Source organism: Castor canadensis, chromosome 2 (assembly GCF_047511655.1).
Source record: "Castor canadensis chromosome 2, mCasCan1.hap1v2, whole genome shotgun sequence".
Taxonomy (NCBI): Eukaryota; Metazoa; Chordata; class Mammalia; order Rodentia; family Castoridae; genus Castor; species Castor canadensis.
Genome location: NC_133387.1, coordinates 108907643 through 108923909, shown reverse-complemented (window position 1 = coordinate 108923909; position 16267 = coordinate 108907643). Strand labels below are relative to the sequence as shown.

Below are 16267 nucleotides of genomic sequence, written 5' to 3'. Positions count from 1 at the left end.
GCTCTACCTGTCCACCTGAAGAATGCTGCTGCTGCCTAGAATGGCTCTCAAACTAATGACTTGGGCTCCCTTCCTCCTGCTTTGCCTTCCTTCCACTCTCCACTTTGGTTGTGTCCTGCGGGGGCTAGGCCAATCTCTCAATGTCTCCTCTAGTCAAGTTCTGGGGAAATCTGACCCAAATGTACTGAGGGTCTTGGTTACTCAGTATGAGGTGGCACAGTTGTCTCTGTCCTGGGACTTCCCCGACTGCCCCTCTGGCATGTTCAAGGGTGTCCTTGTGAACTTGGTGTCACTGTAGGAAAATGACTAACATATCAGGAAAGTTGAAGCTTGGAGGGAACAGGCCACTCCTAGTGGGTGGCAGCAGGAACCCTGCTGGGAAGGCCTTGGGCACTGCCAGTACCAGCAGGGGCCATGAAGTCACAGCTGTTGTCACAGGGAGCACAGCTCCAACAGCCACCCCAAGAGTCTGCTAAGTCCAGGTGGCCCTGGAGATACTGTCACTGGGATGGAATGTAGATTCTCCAGAGTATGAACTCCTGGTGCATGGTAACTTTGGGCAGAGAAAATGGGATTCTGGAAATGAATTCTCTTTAGGAAGAGATTGCAGGAAGTTGGCAAAGGACTGCTGGTGTAGGTGAAAGGGTGACAGGCCTGAGCACCGAGTCCAGGGCATCTCAGCATCCTGGGATGGGCCCAAGGGGGCTAGCAATGAGCCCCTGTCATGTGTGGGGCTCTGCATGCTGCAGACCCTGAGGGTCTCCCCTACTAGGGATCTCCCTTACATTGTGGTCATTGCTACAGCACCAACCATAGAGTCAGAAGCTGCCCTAATTACCAGGCACAATGGTTGCATGGGTGAGAGTGGATGGTTACATGGGAAGGGGGAGGCAGGCACACACCCACTGGGCCAGAGTCACAGTCCCTACCTTCATCTGTAGCCTTAGGAGGCTGGTATCCCTAGAATGTGAAGGACACACCCCTACCTTTGCAGTTGCTTCACCCACCCACTCACCAAGCAAGTCTTGCTGCCAGAACCACTATGGTTGTGGGAAGGGGGTGGGGTGGAGCAGGGGCGGCTCCAGCCTGTGGCCATCACCAGGTGGCAGAGCTGCCCGGACACCTGGCTTTCTGCAGATCATCAGGGCTGTTTGTGCGGATTGGAAGTGGCACTAAAGGCAGATTGAGCCATGTCTATGTTACTCTCTCTTTGCCTGATAAAACTTGACATTGTATTTATTTGTCTTCCTGGTCTGGAGTGAAGTGACAATTGGTCTTCCCCATGGGTGGAAGGATCTGTAGTTCACCTCTCTGCAGGCTCTTGGCCCTCCTGATGTATCTGCAGCTGGTCTGAGAGGCCAGTGCCTCTCAGTGATGCTCCAGGGTCTATGACCTTGAACTAGCTATAATGCAGAGAGACCTAGGGGGAGGGGAGAGGGGATCCCTGCTTCCAATTGTCCCTGGCCCCTGACTTCCACCTCTGGAAGTGCTGGCAGGACTTTGTGTGATGGGCAATGTGCTCCAAGACCTGGGTTTTCTCTCTCTCTCTCAATCTCTCTCTCTCTCTCTCTCTCTCTCTCTCTCTCTCTCTCTCTCTCTCTCTGTGTGTGTGTGTGTGTGTGTGTGTGTGTGTGTGTTTGTATGTGATATCTGAGCATCCTCGGATGGGACCAACTGAGCTAGTTATGAGCCCCTGCCAGGGATCCAGCTCTGTGTGCTAGAGACTGCTGCTGGGCCCCTGCGGGAACCCTGAGGGTCTCCGGTTTGTTAGGGGTCTCCCTAACAGGCACTTGGTTTTCCCCCAAGTGCTTTCTGAGGGAGGAAGAAAGCCTATCTTGAGTACCAACAGTGGACTCTGTTTTCTGTGCAGTTACTGTGAAGTTAATGTAAAAGAGAATCAGCTTTAATTTTAAACCGGCACTGTTCAGATGAAATGTGCACACCACTTGTGTGGGAGAGCATGGGAAAGGGGGATGAGGAGGAGATCCGGAGATCCAGGTGCTGCCTGCTGTGTGGGGTCCCCAGGGCCAGCCCAGCCACCTGACAGTGGTCTCACTGCTGCTCTGCTCCAGGTAGGCGATCCCAGAGGACAACTCTTCTTCCCACATAGCACATGGCTGAGACATTTGTTTGCACAGCCAGCCTATACACTACTAGCAATGCACACTGTCTTCCTATTTCACACACCGTGGTCCTCACAATGACAGTGTAATAAAGCCACCACAGGTGGACAAACAAAAAGAATGTATTGAAACAAAACACCCATGTAGTCCTAACAAGAAACCAAAGCTCACATAAAGGTTGTAAGAAAAATTGTAGAAAAAGCTCTGTAAACATGTAAATATACCTTTTTTTGCAAGGATCATTTATAAAAATTGCTATGTACTATTATAAAACAAGTCTCCAAAAATTGCAAATATGTTAAATCATACAGAGTATGTTCTTTGACTACAAAACAATTATGGCAGAACAAAACACCTTTTCACATAACGAATTTGGAAATGTAGACATTTGTCTATGAATGAGTCATGAGTCAAAAAAGAAATCTTAAATGATAAGAGAAACCAGAAAATATTTTGATGAGAATTATTATTAAAATGTTTTTAGAAAAATATGTTGACTGCAACTATAAAAAACCTGGAATATATATAAAATGTATATAACAGAAGGAAACATGACAATTCGAGAACTAAGCAACCTTCATATTAAAAAGTTGGAAAAATAAAATTTTTTACAGCGATACTGGGGTTTGAATGCAGGGTCTTGCACTTACCAGGTAGGCACTCTACCACCTGAGCCACAACCCAGACCTTTATGCTTTATGTATTTTTTTAATCAGGGCTTGCATTTTGCTCAGGCCAGCCTGGACCTCAATTCCACGTAGCTGGGATGGCAGGCAGATGCCACCATTCCTGATTGGAAAAATATTGTTTAAAAAAAGAGAAAAGGAAAAATAAATTAAGTAAATGGAAAATGAATGTATACTATAGATCACCAATGTCACAAGTTGGTTCTTTGAAAAAATACGATGATTATCTTCCAAGATAGATTAAGAAGAACAAAAAGTCTAACTTTCCAGTAGTCAAGTATAGTGGTGTCTGTATAAAACTGTGCTCCCCAAATAACTGTTAAAGCAATGCAGAATAAGGAAAACAATAATGCACCAAACAAACAAACCCAAAATGTACCTTTACAGTAGCAGGAGAAATCCCAAGCTTCAAATTACTGAGAGTAAAATAAAGAAAGCTCAAAATTCTAAGGAGCCATGTCACCAGCTCTCAACAGAAAGTATTTGTCATATACCAGGTCAGTCTTGGGAAGACTACATGGTAGATGGTAAAGAGAAGAGAACTTGCATTCAGTTTAGAATCCTTCATCTAAAATTTTTAGCAAGAAAAGCTGGCCTGTACGCCTAAAGGGAGAGACTTAAATGTGTGCACAACAGTATGTGGCAGTCATTGAAAGGCATTGACCCTACAGGAGGAGGGGGTGTCAAAAGGAAGAGGAAGGACCCTTGAGTGATTGGGTGATGAAGGCAAAGAAGAATACTTAAAATTCTGAAAGACAGAGGGAATAAAATAACTGGAGATTATACCACCCCTTCAGTAACCATCAGCAGAAAAAAAATTTATTAAAGAAATTGTGCCACAAGACCTGGGTGTACAAACTTGTAATCCTAGCATTCAGAAGGTGCAGGTAGGAGGATCATGAGGTTGAGGTCAGCCTGGGTTACATTGGGAGAATCTGTCAAAGAAAAAAGAGGAAGGAAGAGAAGGGGTAAAGAGGGGAGGAGAGAGGAAGGAAAGGGAGGGGAGGGGAAGGGGGAGGAAGAAGGAGAGGGAGGAGAAAAGAAGAGAGGAAAGGACAGGAAGGAAAAAAGGGAGGGAGGAAGGAGAGAGAAAGAAAGAAAGGAAAGAGACAAAGGAAAGGAAGGAAGAAAGGAAGAAAGAAGAAAAGAAAGAGAAAAAGAAAATTGTACATTATACTTAGCTACACCAACAGAGGAAGACATGGTTGAATTAAGAACATTGTAAACCATACCAAATTTATAAAATGAAATGGAATAAATCTGTTCAGAGCAACTATAATAAAAGAGAAATCAAGAGTTGAAACACTTTAACAAAGACAATTACTTCCCAAATCAATTTTTAAGCAAAAAAATTATAGTACAATACTCCAAAATTGAATTCCATATTTTCAAATGAGCATTTGAGGCTATGAAAGTCTGCCTTCTTCACACAGAAATTCCAAAGTTAAATGCTAATAAATTGGTCCATAAAAATATACTTTCTTTTGCTGAGATAAAAGAAACTCACATAAAAATGTAATGACAGACAGTGAAGAAAGAGAATGAAAAGGAGATAAAGAACTACTTAAATATGTCAGAAAGTTGTTGAAATGGAAGAGAGGCATTGAAGAAACTGTATAGATATATAGTTGGAGTTGATGAATAAAAAGAAAAGCTAAACAACCCAATAACTGATGACTCCAGATTAATATCATTTTCCCTAACTTTGCACAAGTAGCATTTTGGTTTGCACAGCTCTCTTTTGTGCAGGCTGTGCTGTGCAATGCACTCAAATGCAGCATCCCTGACTTCTCCCCACTAGATCCTGTAACACCCCTCAAGTAGATGAAAATCCCTACATGGGAGGCTGAGATTAGGAGGATCACAGTTTGAGGCAAATAGTTCACTTCCAAAATAACCAAGGACTGGAGGTGTGGCTCAAGTGGTAGAGTGCCTGCTTTTTTAATACAAAGCCCTGAGTTCAAATCCCAGCACCATCCTCCCCCCACCAAAAAAAAATTATTAGGAACCAGGAAGCATAAAAAAAGAAAGAAGAAAGATAAGAAAAGTAATAAAAGATGTGGAATAAAAGCACTTACATTATTTTCAGTTTTGAACAAGTAGAAAACTGGTCAAATTGTAAGAAATAATGAAGCAGACACTGGACAACAGACAACAAAAGATGGAAATGTCTAAGGAAAGGAAACTAACAACATGAACCCAACAGTTAATCTGCTGACCACCTGAAGGCTTTGTCTAAGCCACAGTCCAGGAGAGTCCAGGCATAACTTTACATTCTTATTGGGTTCAAGAGACAGAGATTGGAGTTGCGGGAGGGCAAAGCACCCAGCATTTGCAGGGTAGGATGCCAAGGAAGAGGGAGCCACAGAGAGGTCTGCAGAAGACACTCCTCTGACCTGTGGCTGACCACTGATCTGTGTACACAGAAGAGGAAACTCCTGGAGCCACCAGAAAACCTTCTGCAGATGAGTCTGCATGGACCAGTCCCTGAAAATCAAGCAGGCCAGGAAACAAAGTAAAATAGCTCCAAACTACACAGAACATGAGGTACATTTCTCTGAAGTGTATCACCTGGTAGTCAGGCTTAACTAGTCCTACTACAAAGTTTCCTCTAGACTGTTCAACAGAGTTAAAAGCCAGCCTCAAAAGCATCCAACTGATTTCAGTTCTTATTTATGTGCTGTAAAAAATTATCCAACACAGAAGAAAGAAAAGCTCCAGAAACCCAAAAACCTAAAGTTTAAAATAGGTTCTTAGCAAAAACACTGTTTTTCACTAAAAGAAGGAGGAAAGTATTAGCCAGCATCAGGAGAAAAATCAATAACAACAGACCCAGAAGTGAGATTACATTAATATTAACTCAGTCAAACAGCTGTTACAAATATGTCCCATAGATACACCCAAAAGACTGTGACACAGGTTACTCCAGAGGCGCCTGCACACCCATGTTTATTGCGGCACTATTCACAATAGCCAAGTTATGGAAACAGCCAAGATGCCCCACCACTGACGAATGGATTAAGAAAATGTGGTATCTATACACAATGGAATTTTATGCAGCCATGAAGAAGAACGAAATGTTATCATTCGCTGGTAAATGGATGGAATTGGAGAACATCATTCTGAGTGAGGTTAGCCTGGCCCAAAAGACCAAAAATCGTATGTTCTCTCTCATATGTGGACATTAGATCAAGGGCAAACACAACAATGGGATTGGACTTTGAGCACATGATAAAAGCGAGAGCACACAAGGGAGGGGTGAGGATAGGTAAGACACCTAAAAAATTAGCTAGCATTTGTTGCCTTTAGCGCAGAGAAACTAAAGCAGATACCTTAAAAGCAACTGAGGCCAATAGGAGAAAGGGACCAGGAACTAGAGAAAAGGTTAGATCAAAAAGAATTCACCTAGAAGGTAACACACACACACAGGAAATCAATGTGAGTCAATGCCCTGTATAGCTATCCTTATCTCAACCAGCAAAAACTCTTGTTCCTTCCTATTATAGCTTATACTCTCTCTACAACAAAATTAGAAATAAGGGCAAAATAGTTTCTGCTGGGTATTGAGGGGGTGGGGGGGAGAGGGAGGGGGCGGAGTGGGTGGTAAGGGAGGGGGTGGGGGCAGGGGAGAGAAATGACCCAAGCCTTGTATGCACATATGAATAATAAAAGAGAAAAAAAACAAATATGTCCCATATATTCAGGATGGAGAAACCATCCATGATGAGAAGAAAAAGACAATATGGAGGAAATCCTCAATGGGACTTGTAGAAATGGAAAACTATCTCTGAGATGAAAGACAAGTCAGAAATTACAGGAGAAAACATGATGGTACATGCATGTAACTGAAGCAGGAGGATAGGGAGTTCAAAGCCAGCTTGGGCTATGGTGCAAGACCCTAGCTCAAAACAAAATAAAATAAAATAAACCAATAAAGAAAGGAAGGAAGGAAGGCAAAACAAATTGCAGGAGAAAAGTGAAATTGAAAACCTGGCAATAGAAACAATTCAAAATGAAATACATGTTCCTGGCATGCTAGAACTCCCAGGGTTTGATCCCTAGTGCAACAAAAGAAAGAAGCAAAGAAGGGAAAAAGGAAGGAAGAAAGGAAGGAGGGAAGAAAGGAAAGAAAGAAGGAAGGAAGGAAGGGAGGGAGGGAGGGAAAATGGAAGGAAGGGAAAGATGGAAGGAAGAGGGAGAGAGGGAAAGAAAACAGAGTTATCTGTAAAACAACATCAAGTCATCTACCATATGTATGTTATAGTCCCAGAATAAATGGAACTGTGGAAAAAATATTTAGTGGAATAATGGCTTAAATTGTTCATAATTAATGAAAATTACCAACCTGCAAAGTCAAGAATTTCAGACAAATACCAATATTAATAGAATTAAAGAAAATTGTGCCAAAGGTCATCAGTAATAACATTGAGAAATAGTGCTAAATAGAAAAATTTAAAACAGCTAAAGAAAAAACATGTACTAACAAACGCATGTAAGAAAAGTTTAGTTTGAGAAGAATTAACTTAGAAGGTAACACACATGTACAGGAAAGCAATGCGAGTCAACTCCTTGTATAGCTATCCTTATCTCAACTAGCAAAAACCCTTGGTCCTACCTATTATTGCTTATACTCTCTCTTCAACAAAATTAGAGATAAGGGCAGAATAGTTTCTGCCAGGTAGCGAGGGGTAAGGCAGGGTAAGGGAGGGAGTGGGGGGTAAGGGGGAGAAATGACCCAAACATTGTATGTGCATATGAATAAAATTTTAAAAAAAGAATGGCATTAAGCTACTTATTAGAATCTGTGCTTGACAAACAAAAATTGAGACACAGATTTTAAGTAATCCCTCCAAAACTATCAATAAATGCTCAAACTTTACCAACAAAAGATTTCAAATATAAAGACGAATTCTTTAGAAAAATGAAGCTGAGGAAAGCATTGCCATCAGACCTAAAGGAACACCCGGAAGACAGAAGAAAATCATGTACAATGGAAATCAGAGTTTACACAATGAATCTGAGGTCAGTAGAAATGATAAAGACAAGAGGAAATATAAAAAATTTTTTGTTTTAATGTCTTTGAAAAAGTCACTGTTTTCCCAAAGAATCAATGATCCAATGAAGAAATGGGCAAATGAACTGAACAGAGTTTTCTCAAGATAAGAAGTACAAATGACCAAAACACACATGAAGAAATGCTCACCATCCCTAGCCATAGAGAAAATACAAATCAAAACCACATTAAGATTCTCGCTCACTCCTGTTAGAATGGCTGTCATCAAGAAAACAAACAGCAAATGCTGCTGAGAATGTGGGGATAAAGGAACCCTCATACACTGTTGATGGGAATGTAAATTAGTACAACCACTATGGAAAACAATATGGAGGCTCCTCAAAAAATTAAAAATAGAACTACTACATGATCCAGCAAAATCACTCCTAGGCATAAACCAGAGGGAATGTAAGTCGGGTTACAGTAAAGATATCTGCACACCCATGTTTAGTGCAGCATTATTTATAATAACTCAGCTATGGAAATAGCCCAGATGTCCTACAACTGATGAATGGGTTAAGAATATGTGATGTGTCATTCAGCTATAAGAAAGAATGAAATTTTGTCATTTGCAGGTAAATGGATGGAATGGGAGTCTATTATCACATACTTTCTCTCATATGTGAAAGATAGATCCAATACAAACTCGAGCATCGCCATATATACATATAAATATATATGAAACATGTTTCAAAAAGTTGGATTGCTAGAGGAAACTAAGGAAAGAGGAAAAGAAGCAAAGAATTATGGAGAGCGAATAATTAAATGCATCACATCTGTGTAGGAATAAGACACAAGGAAATGCCCTGAAAAGTGTTAAACAATACAGAGTATGAGAAAAGGGTAAGGAAGAGTAGTGGAGGAGTTTAGACTGATTTAAGCACAATGTATTTCCAGGTAAAATACCACAGCAAAATCTCCACCAAACTATGAACAGACACCTAAACAATGAAGGACAAATACGTAAAACAAGTCATGTTAAGGGGAAGGCAGTAGTGGGCAGGGGAGGGTAAATGAAGAAGTAAAGGGAGGTGAATATGGCTGATGCACTTTCTACACATGTATGAATATGGAACATTGAAACCTGTTGATGTCATTTTAAGAAGGGGAATGGAGTAGGAGGGAGGATAATGGAGGGGATGACACAAACCGGGGTATAATATGTGCATATATGGAAATGTCACAACAAAACCCCTTGTATAACTATCATGCACTAATAAAAATGCTAAAAGAAAACCATAAAGCAGATTGCCCTGTTGAATACCAAACTGAAACTAAATTCAACACTACATGTATAAAACAGTTATCTATTGTAACATAAAACAAAGTCAATTACTGTGAGAACTGAAAAAATAGTCACTGTTTAAAGCAACAACAGTAACAATGTATTTGGGGGTTATAGCATATATTAAAATGAAATATATAACAATAGCACAAGGGATATCAGGATGAAAATGGGTGTATTACTGTTGTAATTTTTATAGTATTTGTGAAATGAAATGGCACAATATTATACCACAAACCCTAGAGTTAAATATGTATGGTGTAAAATATGCACATTGTAAATCCCAGATGGTAATAACAGCAAAGAAAAAAGGCATAGGCAATATGGTAATATTGAGATGAAATTTTAAAAAGGAAAACATCTTTTACTAAATCCAAAAGACAGTAACTCAAAAGGAAAAAAGAAGCAGATGAAACAGATAATATACCTAGACATATACCAAACTATATCAATTGTCATATTAAACATAACAATATGCTTAAATTAAAAGTCAAAAATTATGTTAAAAAATAAGTAAGACCCAACTATGTACAAACTATAAGACAACCATATAAAGTATAAATAGGAGTTAAAGATGTGAATATATATCTCATGTAAAAACTACTGAAGAGAAAAAGGAAGTAACAATAATAATAATATCAGAGAGTGATGGAGAGGGTGAATTTGGCTATGATATATTGTAAGAACTTTTGTAAAAGTCACAAGGTACCCCCAGCACAACAAAAATAAAAATAAATAAACAAAAAAGTAATATAGATGGGGTAAATGTGATCAAAGTACATTACATGCATATATATAACTATCACAATGAAACCCCTTTGTACAATTAATTTACGCTAATAAAATGAGGCTGATTAAAATTTTTAAAACATTAAGAAATGTTATTGAGACACAGATATTTCATAGTGATAAAGCAGTGAATCCACTACAATATATATGTACCTAATAAGAGAACTCAAAATAAATAAAGAAAAAACTGAAAGGCAGACTCATAGTTATTATTGAACATTTCAAAACCCCATTCTCAGTTATTGATAGAAAAAGTAGACAGAAAAAAATGGAACACAGGGAATTTGACAAATATTATAATTAACTTGGTTATAGTCAAAATTACAATGTAGTGAAAACTATCAAACTCTTTTTTGGATATCAGCAGATGTGAGTAATCTTTAATTATAGAGCAATCTAAAATAGAATTTTGATCAAAATGCAAAGCAACTGAATTTCTAAGGGAAGATCAAGATGTAAGGAAAAGAGCAAGCAGATGTATGAAAGGGGACCAAGTATAATTCTATCAATAAAAACTTTCACTTCTAAAAAATTTTTGAAATTGTCTTTCTGTGTGGTAGAATAAGCAAAAGTAGACAGAGAATTAGTAAAATACAGGAGACATATAAATAAATAGTAGCCAGTAAAGATAAGGATTTATAATAATAAATGATTAGTTAAATAATATTGGTAACATAAGATGGAGTATCTCAGATCTAATCTTCCAAAGAGATCAGGGTTTTTTTTTTAATGTTTTAATCACATGATGCTAAAACTAATACTTGCCAATGTTTAAAATTTAAGTGATTCCTTATAAAAGTATCACTTTCCATTAAATTTAACATATTTTATAAATTTTATTTAGCTATTAATGACAGTATAAACTGAATGTAGATTTCCAAAATGAAAGAGGAAAAATAGGACAGCATTCAGTCTGGCCAATACAAGAAGTACATAAAAGAGAAAAATGAAGAAAGCAAATAAGATAACATGATGAATAGAAAAATAGCAATTCCCATTTATCTTTGGTCTCTTTTAATTTGTTCTTGTCTTCTAGCATGATGGTGAGACACTTGTCCAACCAAACAAGAAATATAATGCAAAGGATTCATTTTACAAGTCTTCTACACAAAAGTAAGCTTTTTTTCCTGATAGAATTTTCATTTTAAAATAAACTTTATTTTTTTGACAGTACTGGGATTTGAACTCAGGGCTTCATGCTTGCTAGGAAGGCATTCTACCACTTGAGCCACTCCTCCAGTCCTAAAAATATAGTTCCTAATTCTTAATGACACATCTACTTTGTGTCAACAATATCCTGGATCTTGTGAGAAATTCAGAGAATATCAAAGGTAGACATCAGGGAGGGAGGGAGGGAGGGAGGAAGGAGATAGGATGAGAGGGAGGGAGGAAGAGGAGAGAGATACAGAGAGAGAAGAAGAAAAGAAGGGAGGGAGGGTAAAGAGGAAGAGAAGGAGGGAGGAAGGGAGGAGGGGAAGGGAGGGAAGCAGAGAGGAGGAGAAGGGAGAGAGGAAGGGAAGGGGAGGGTGGGAGAGAGGAAGGGGGCAGAGGGAGCAAAGGAGGGGAAAAATGAGAGGGAAAGGGAAGGTGAGAGGGAGAGGGAGGGTGAGAGGGAGAGAGAGGAAGGGACATAGGGAGGAGGAAGGGAGAAGGGGAAAGGAGGAGGAGGGGGAGGGAAGAAAGGAGGGAGGGGGGAAGTGATGGAGAGAGAGAGGAAAAGGAGGAAGGAGAAATAAAGGAGGAGGAAGTAGGAAGGGAGGGGAAGAGAGGGAGGGAAGGGAGGAAAGGAAGGAGGAGGAGAACTGAGGGAGGAGGAGGAGGGGAAAGGAGGGAGGAAGGGAGGGGAAGGGAGGAGGGACAAGGAAGGAGAAGGCTAAGGCAGGGAGAGAAAAGAAGGGAGGAGGCTGGGGGGAGGAAGCGGGAGGGAGAAGGGCAAGGGAGGGGGAGGGAGAAGGAAAGGGGGAAGGAAGATAAAAGGAGGGAAGTAAGGAGGGAGAAGGGGAAGAGAGGAAAGAATGGAGGAAGAAAAGGAGGGAGAAAAGGAGGGAAGGAAAGAGAAGGGATAGTGAGGGGTAGGAAGGGAGGAGGGAGGGAGGACAGAGTGGGTAGGGAAGGAGAGAGATGAGCCAACAGAGGGGCATAAAGCATGGAGTCTTAGCATTCCTACATTAAAAAAGAGGGGGAAAGAGGAGGAGCCAGCAAAGGAAACGGAGCAGGAGGAGCGTGGAAAGAGTCTAGTGCCTGGAAGGCAAGGCATTTGAGAAAGGAGGGATGATGGACTGTCCAATGGTATGCAAGTAGGTCAAGCAAGGTGAGACCTAGGAAGGAATAATTAGGTTGATCTGTAGATGTAGCATCCAGTGGAGTGATAGAAACCAAGCTCATGGCATATCACAGAGAAATGAATGAAAAGAAGAGACAAACGGTAGAGAGAATAAGAGCACAATGGTCTGTGTAGATCACAAAGCCTTCATGTCCACCCAAGATCCTTTCTGTCCTGTACTGAACACTGCACACATACTTTATACCTCACTTTTTTTCATTCAAATTGAAATTTCCCTGTGACCAAGCACAATTGGATTCATGAAACACTCAAGAATTCCCTCATCCCACAAGTTTTGTGAAAACATAAAGAAATATACGATTTGACATTGCATTTTAGAAGCTTATAGCGTGGAAGGGGCAGTGTTAATATGTATGTATCATATTTCAGTTCTCAGGCTCCAAGAGTGTCTCCTGAATGAACATGGGATTTTAAAATCCACCAATCTTTTTGGTCAATTTTCTCATCTTAAAAGTGAAGGATTATAACCAAATGGCCTCTAAATTGCCCTCTGGCTTTGGTTTCAGTTCCTGTTGTGTTTTTATCTTGCTTCTATCAGAAAAAAAAAATTTCCAGTGGTTGCCTTAGATACAGTCAATAGTTGGTTAAAGTCATCATACTTTATTTAGCATATGGTAGCTTTTAAAAATAAAACAAAGTATGAAATCATAGTAGTTATTACTTAAAAAACATAAGTTTTCTTAGGGAAAACTCACTTGTTTGGGCACCTCAGGATAATCCAACTTTTAATGCACTCACATTCCACTGATTAGGGACCTTAATTACACTGACTCAATTCTTTGTGCCATCAAAAGTACCACACAGTACATTGCTGTCCAATTTTGTTCCCTGGTTTCCCATTCTGGAGGAATGAGTGTTCTACATGTTATGAAAACCAAGGCAGGAGACTTGGGTTCATCTTGGAATTCTGCCTACTACAGTGTATGCCATGGTTGTAAACAATGCCCATTGAATGTGCACTTTTCAAAACATGTCCTTATTTAATTATGTCCCAGAGCATATGAAGTTGTTCCTTGGGACAAGATGCTACCACCAAAACTTGATCCAGAAGAAACAACAGTAGAAAAAGCTGCTGACCTCATCTCACCGAGTTTTACACTGAAAAGATACAAAAAAGTGCCAGCCATAACTCAGGTGAGCAAACATCCCTAACAACAATGGATTTCTTACTGTTACCAAACTGAACTCCAAAATCTTTGTCAAAATAATATTCACTTGTTAAGAATTGCATATGGAGTTGAAAATTCCATAATCATGAAAATTATTGATAACTAAAAATAGTTTATTATTCAGTTATTATCCACACTGAAAATATTTGCTACTTAAAGACTATCTCCTTCTTTAAAGTCATTTGCAAAGAGTGTTTATTTTATTTTACATTTTTATTATAATGTTGTTGTACATTGTGGCATTTACAAAAGTTCTTAGAACTTTTGAATATATCACAGTTGAATTCACCTCCTCTGTCATTCTCCTTTATCCCCTTTCCCCCATTCCTGGAGTAGTTTCAACAGGTCTCATTTGTCCATTTTCATACATGAGTACATAACATTTCCACCACATTCACCTCCTTCACCATTTCTTTATATCCTCCCCCCGCACTGGTACCAACCCCCCAGAAAAGAGTGTTCATTTTTAAAGTTGCAAAAGAATGAGCAAGTAATGAAGGACACAGAAAGAAATGATTAAACCAGATAACCTATGCTGGAAATAAGATCTAGAATAAATGTAGCTTTGTATTCTTCAAAGTAAAACAGGGAGGATCCATGGATCAGAGGTTGCTGTGTGATGTCTCTGATTATCTGATAAAACAAAGCATCCCAAGCTGTCAGGACAGATATCCATTCTCTGTATATGAATTCTTAATAGCAAGGAGAACTCATCACATAGATTGTTTATCCATACCACAGATGCAGTACTTTTTCTAAAGTATGAATCTGTACATATTACTCCAGTAATTTAACCCATCATTTTTTCATAAAATGAAATCCATGCTCCTTGAGAAGACTTACACCCAATGCTCCATTATTTCCCCACAACTCCATTCTCTCTACCTGCTTCCTGCCTTCCTCTTGCTCTTCCCCTCTGTGAACCAAATTTTGACCCATACTGTATTCTGTCCTCTCTCCACTGAACATCTCCTCAAACCCAAGTCTGACATGCCCTTTGCCAGTCCTAATGTTTGCAAAAGTGTTCCACTGCCTCCATCACCCTGACTGTGCCAGGATGAACCCAAGCATTCTTCAGGTCTCATCTTAGCCCTTGCTTTTGACCTTGCAATACTGCTTTTGATGTCCCTACTCCATGTTTGCAAGGCATCTTTTACTCCTGTTGATTCCCTTGTCCTTTGGGGCCATAGCTCACTACTGAAAGTGTGCATCAGCTATTGGACTATTTCTCATAAGGAACTTTCTGAATACACAAAACACATAGGATTAAAACAGGACACCAGTTACATTGAAATGCAGTTATAAGCCTAGATACCCATGTGGTCCCTGAAACCCAGATTGAGAAGCCCACACTATCTTGAAAATTTTCTTCAGCTTTTATAGGGAAAATGGTCACAAGAGAGAGGAATCATCACTTAATTATAAAGAATCTGGGTTTTCACATAGAAGCTAGAATCAGTTAAAGGACAAAAAAATGTATGTGGTTCCATTTATTTTTAAGGATCTCTCAACTACTTCAAAATATTTTTTAAAATGTGTCATTTCATTACATTTTGCTTGTGTTAAATTTGACTGATATGCAAAGTCCTTCCCAGGCAAGACACTCTTCAGAGTTCAGGAGCTAGGTTGGGCAGGTAGGGGGATAAGGTGAGTCTGAGACAGGTTGGTGTCTAGTGCAAACCAAAGCCAGACCTTTTACCTGGGCTGGGAAAGAAAGAGGTGGATATGGGGTGGATTCCAGCTCTGAGAAAACAAGCTGGAAACAGGGGTCTGAGAGCAGGAGCACAGCCAGTAGTTTCTGGGATGCCTGGAGAGGGCTTCCACAGAGCCTGGGTTTGGCCATGACATGAGAAGGACAGGCAAGAACGGAAGCTTATATCCCTAACACTTGATCTAATGACTTGATCACTAAGTATCTCTCACTCGTTTGGAATGGTTTCAGATGGTCGGTGGGCTCTGGGACAGATTTCAGACAAGGTCATTCTCAACACCAGTCAGACCAGTCAACTTGTAAGTTTGATCTCCTAAGGCTCTCCTTGCTACTTATTGCATACTTTTCATTAATTATCTGATGTCCTCACTCACAGGGGCCTGTTGCCTGAGGTTAAGTATTCCAGAGATCCTCAACCCGGTATCTTGGGACTGGGAAGATGGCCAGAATCTAAGCTCAGTTGCTCAATATCACCTCCTTTCTTTTTACCTTCTTAAAATCTAACCATCTTTTAAATTTTATTTTGGGAGTACTTGAATTTGAACTCAGGGCTTCATGTTTCCAAAGCAGGCTCTGTCTCTTGAGCCACACCTCCAGTCCATTTTGCTGTTTTTTTCTGGAGATGGCATTTTGTGAGCTATTTACCCAGACTGACCTCGAACTGTGATCTTCCCGATCTCAGCCTCCCAAGTAGCCAGGATTATAGGTGTGAGTCACTGGTGCTTGACACCACAGCCATTTTTAAAGTAGAGAGTACTTTATAAACAATTTGATATAGACAGTTACAACTTGACAGTATCACATGGACTTCTTATAAAAGGAATTGCACATTATTTTCTATTAACTTTTGTGTCTGTTATTTTGTGTTTTATTAATGTTAGAAACTATACCTTTATTTCTAATATTTTCCCATGTGTAATTCTGTACATTTAGTATAAAAAAACCTTGGTGTTTCTGCCTTTGGACATGTCACTGTTTTGTCTATTTTTGTTCTCACCACAACCTACAACTCAGGTTATCTTCTCTTTTTATTTTTTAAATTCATTCTTTAATATTTTACATGCATACAATATATAAATATGACATAATCTGTGGATCTGCTCCTGG

General features: G+C 39.7%; 1 protein-coding gene across 2 annotated transcripts in view; it reads left to right on the top strand.

Moving 5' to 3' along the window:
* Window positions 1-16267, top strand: part of Spmip7 (sperm microtubule inner protein 7) — a 64354-nt gene that overhangs the window by 20764 nt on the left and 27323 nt on the right. The window contains exons 3-5 of one of the 2 annotated variants that reach the window (XM_074055874.1): window positions 10974-11049; window positions 13276-13414; window positions 15392-15459. In XM_074055874.1, coding sequence (XP_073911975.1) covers window positions 10974-11049; window positions 13276-13414; window positions 15392-15459 — 283 coding nt within the window. Of the gene's footprint in view, window positions 1-10972; window positions 11050-13275; window positions 13415-15391; window positions 15460-16267 lie in introns of both variants that reach the window. The other variant, XM_020187191.2, reaches the window with a different exon arrangement.